Source organism: Trichinella spiralis (assembly GCF_000181795.1).
Source record: "Trichinella spiralis strain ISS 195 chromosome Unknown Scfld4, whole genome shotgun sequence".
NCBI classification, from domain to species: domain Eukaryota; kingdom Metazoa; phylum Nematoda; class Enoplea; order Trichinellida; family Trichinellidae; genus Trichinella; species Trichinella spiralis.
The window spans coordinates 10,854,304-10,859,524 of record NW_003526943.1 but is presented as its reverse complement, the minus strand read 5'-3'; the positions used below and the strand labels follow the sequence as shown (position 1 = coordinate 10,859,524).

Here is a 5,221-nt window from a genome sequence, read left to right as displayed (position 1 = left end):
AACCAATATGACAAAGACTTCACGGTCCAATAAAATGAAAACCAATACGACAAAGATTTGACGGTCCAATAAAATAGCGTGGGCAAAGACCAATAAGAGAAAAGTGAGACCGAGTAAAACCACCCCACAGTTGCATATTAAAAATGAAAAAATAAATTATTATATAATAAATTTCGGCTCATTGTGATCCCTGCTTTCTTTTTCTTATGTCTTTTGCTACACAGACTACAATTGCAATAAAACAGTCAATGGAAAAACAAATTTTAAAAATTATAAAGCAGAGACGTGAAAGTTACTGGCTAAATGTCATGGTAAACATATTGCAACTTCCGCATTTTAAACCAATCAGCGGTAATCAATAACTACCCGTCAACAATTGTTGAAATGTTGCAATGATCGCAGAAAATCATAGCAACACTTCCGGGTATTTTGCGAACAAATTCAGAATTTGTCTGAAAATTCTGCTATCTGGTGCAACCAGTATTATCTTGTCCAGAAAATGTAAGCAATTGTTAGCGTGAATGTGAATTTTGATAATCAAATCAAGTAATGAATTAACAAATCAAATAATCAAATAACAAATCAAGATATTAAAGCACAACAAAGTGGCTGTGATATAATAGAAGTAAACCCTCCATCTACCCATTAATTTTTTTTACATTGCCAGGTTTTTTACTCTTTTCCCATATATTTCTTATGCCATATTTTTAATAATGTTTTTTTAAGCGCAACACTGAAACTCACAAAAAATGTTTACTAAAAACTTTGCGCATTCATCACAGTCAGTGTATGGTAGTGAAGTTCAATGTGTTACAGAGCAGTAGTATTTGCTGTCGAATCAGTTGCAAATTTCAAAATTGCCTAATAGGATTGAGCTTGTAATTTGCTGATCTTTTTCTAAAATTACACAGAAAATTTTTATTTTTAAATGTTAGTTTCTTATTGTCAACTGTTTTAACTGACAACAGTATAAAAAAGCATTTCTTTTTATTATTCAGCTTACACACTTTTAATTAATTAAATTAATTAATTAAAGTTAAAAATGCTTGTCAAGGCTGGAAAATTTTCATTTTAAGCTAATGCTATACATTAACCTTGCTCTATGTTCAACATTTAAAAAACTTTTTCAAAAGAATTCATAGATTAGCTAATTTGCTTCGTCTCTGTGTTACTTTGAGTTTCCCTTCAAACAACAAAATCTTAGCAACAATTCCGGGAAATAAAGAATTTTATGTAAAAAATCTACAGTCTGGCGCAACAGTGCTAAATTATCCCGAAAAGCAGACAACGGCGTATATGTAGTTGTTGAAAGTTAAAACAAAAGAAAAAATATAAGACAAGCGAAAGGTAGAAGTAGCAATTTCAAGGAAATATTTTGACCAATGAAACGTCAGAATTGAATAATCATTCCAGGAAATGCTTGTCAAAGTGACATTTCATTTGCTGAACATTACTATTGGCTGATAGCATGTATAAAAGCAGGGCGCATTTGAAGCTCACGCAGAAGCGCAGGCGGATGGTGTTCAGACTGGTTGTTGCTTCGCAACCGCTAGTTTCAATAGGCCATTTGTCATGCAGTGTTTCAACATAAAATTGGACCACACAAGATAGATAAAAGAAGTTCAGCTGTTTCTGTGGAAAGTGTATAACTGCTTCAACTCTGAAATGGATTTGTGCGTTAATTGATATATTTCAAAAAAGTATAATAAAAGGAAGAATTAACTTCATGAACATATTAAAAAGGCTTTTGGCAATGAAGATCTCGAAGGCAATCAACACAAGGACATTGGCAGCTGAACACTTGAAATTCAGTTTATTGCAGAAGAAGAAAAAGAAATTGCAATATAATATGGAACCAGGAAGTTATTATTTATGCCCTATTTCAGAATAGGTGAATTTCATATTCCCATTTATGAGAAGGAAATTCTAATATATTCAACTTTGTTTTAATTGGATGGATGAAATTAAAATTGAACTATAAATGAACGGTCAAGAAACAATGTTGATTTCTTTCATATGATCAGCAGGCGTCTACTGCTTCTGGAAAGTCACATAATTCTGTGGTTTTCATATTTATGATCCCATCGACGATTTGAAAGGAAAGGTTAAAAAGTTCTCTAAAATCTGCACAGCAGCATCATCATCAACTTTGATCCATTCAATACCACAACGTTTCAAACACTCGATTCTGAGTTCCTGTGTGAACGTGAATTGCTAAGAGTCAGAACTACTCTTGAAATTGAAAATAATGTAGAAGCCATTGTCAAGGCAACGTCAGCAATTTAAAAGAATGAAGAAAACAGTCAAGAAATAAGCAACGAATATGGAACTGCAGGAACCATGCCTGCACAAGGCCACTGCTGTTCCTTCAATGGACATAAACTGATCGTTATACAAGATAAAGCAGAAGAGTTCAATATTTTCCTTGCTGGGCGAAGACAAAGAACATTATGAAGCACGTGATGCAAACAGCTTCAGCTAAAAGACATTGGCGCGTTTATAAAGAAAAAGCAAAAGAACAAGATACTGAAAGTGAACACTATCAGATATCACGTGATCTTCTTTATGTCTGATGAAAACGGGATGATAGTGGATATGAAATGGGGATGATGATGATGATGATGATGATGATGCTGATGATGAAGTTCATGTCACGAACAAGAAGAAGCCCTATCACTTGTTAATTGTGACGCTGCACATTTAAGTGATGACTTTATATTAATTTCATATATATTTCATATTTTGTACTGTGCTGTATATTCATTAATTGCATTTGTAATGTGTATTATGCATGTTATTATTTGTTGTTGAATAATAAAAGATGCTACTTTGATGTTGATTTGAAATAATTTATTAAAGTTATACTCAAATATTATTCTGAAAAATCGATTTCAGAATTCATTTCCAAACTTAGTGAAGCATAAAGCAGTCTAATGTTCAACGTTATTCCATAAAAATATGGGCAAAAATGCACATTTAACATAAAGAATTACAACGGTAAAAAAATAGTTTGCATTTAAAAGTGTTGCAATCATTATTTTCTTTTCATCAAGCATAAGTTTTTGCATGCTTTCAAAAAACGTATATATGTTAGAAAAACTTTTCAATAAAGTTAGATGTTTAAAGCTTTAAATAATTGTTTTTTCCGTAATTATTATAAATTATTCAGTTTTATGACGCTTTCGAAAGTGAACATTCCAACATTTAATTATAGGTCACTTCAAACTGGCCTTTTCAGTGAGAAAAATGAAAACCAAATTTGCAATTATGCAAATGCACTTTTTTATTTAAAATAAAAAGGAATTTTCAAGTAAAATATGTTAAACTTCTATTATTCACCACACCTAGTTAGTTAAACAACTGTGGCTTTCGAAAAATTGAAAATTTTCAGCTCATTATTTCTTTGCAGTAATAAAACCTTCAGCTAAATAATGAATTGTAATAAAGCAACGCAACTTCATTTTTCAATTTCTGAACCAATCAATAACAACAATAATAAAAATTTGAGATTAAAATCTACGGTATTATTTAACAGCTTTGCTGCTTGTTAAATGAAAGTTAGCGCATTTATAAATTATCATACCAAACAGCTTGAGGCCAAACAAAATAAATGTTCTGTTAAAGTTTTGCCTTTAAAATAGCAAATGTTTCTTTGCTTGTTCCTTGTAATGTCATTATAAATTACTGTAAGCTTTGAAATAACGAAAAAGCTTTTGTGATCACATTTTACTCCAGAATGCTAATTTTATCAGAATGAGTGTAAATTGTCACTTTCAGTTGACAAAAAATATACCGATTTTAATTACTAATCATAAACATCTACTGAACAATTTCTAGATTATTGAATAGCATTCTTGCTGTTTAACAAACTACAATTTTTAATTCATGAAAAAATATATTTATATATTTTTATACAAGTGGGTATGTGATGCTTTTAGAAAATTTTTCATTTGTTGCACTGCCCTCATTTTGTTTTGCACTAAACCGTGGGTTGAATACATAAGATTTCATTCAGCTTTCACTGTTTTTGATTTTACTTTTTGTCAATTTATTTAGCTATTAGCAAGCGATTTATTCCATAAATGACCTCTTGTAAAGAATCCTATTACTTGAATTTGCACTATGTACCTTGTCTGTAATGTAAGAGAGATATAGCGTTGTTCATTACCACGTTCTACAAACCTCTCATCACTTTTTTATGGGGTTTTATTTAAATTTATTATTTAAATTTTATTTATTTAAATAAAAAATAAAAGCTGGAATTTTATTTAAAAATCAAAAAACAAATTTTTTATATATTTGGTGTAAATTGTAAACTTTCTATTTTAACATCTGAACGAAACCGACTAGTGCGTTGGTGAACACTTAAATTGCCATCTGTTTTCATTTCCAGTTGCAACCTTTCAATGTATATTTTAATGATAACGAAATATTTAAACATTCCGCATCAAAAGCAGCGCTTATGATGTAGCTGATCTGTTGGATGTTGCATTTCAAATTACATTTAAACTTGGTTATAAGTCAGCATGGAATTTCGAAAGAATTTCCATGCATTTATCCATTATTTTATCGTTTAATTAACTACAGGGAATTTTTTCAGCCAGAATCTTATGCACGTATTCAATGTTCACTTAACCAAGTTCGACTGTATTTTATATGAAATGTATGAACGTCAAACAGAATTTTTCGTACAAACAGCAAAACTAATCGACATGTATAAAAATACATATACTGATTGTTTCGTAATGAAAGAAACTTTGTAAATATTAAAGTAAAATTCTTGGATTGTAAACAAGAAAGATTTAAATAGAACACTCCCAGTAAAATCAAGAACACTCCATGGTTTAGCTGGGAAGCTGCAACTGTGAGCAATTTGTCAATTGTGCATTTTCCCTTTGTATTAAAATCTCCATTACCAACATATGCGATATGACGAGAAACGCGAAGAATGTTTGACAAAGGCATATGCGTGAAATCATGCGTAAAATTAAGTGAAATTGCGAGCTAACGCGTAACGTTAGCATTAGTGCCCTTTGTAACCCGGAAATTAGAAGTGTTGCTACAACATTCCAGATTTTTCAAACAGATTATTCAGTATTCTGATATTACACCCGGGAAGTTAGCATCCAATCTTGATAAATTTCATCAGGCAACAAATTTTATTTACTAAAAGTGGCGGCAGATTTATGTATAATATATAATATGTCGCATCCAGAACTGG

At 30.9% G+C, this 5,221-nt stretch overlaps 1 protein-coding gene across 1 annotated transcript; it reads left to right on the top strand.

The window, feature by feature from the left end:
• Window positions 1-3,173: 3,173 nt before the first annotated feature.
• On the top strand, window positions 3,174-3,432 carry Tsp_06397 (hypothetical protein). The gene is made up of 2 exons (XM_003378424.1): window positions 3,174-3,237; window positions 3,392-3,432. The coding sequence occupies exons 1-2, from the start codon at window positions 3,174-3,176 to the stop codon at window positions 3,430-3,432; spliced, it is 105 nt and encodes a 34-aa protein (XP_003378472.1).
• The last annotated feature ends 1,789 nt before the right edge of the window (window positions 3,433-5,221 follow it).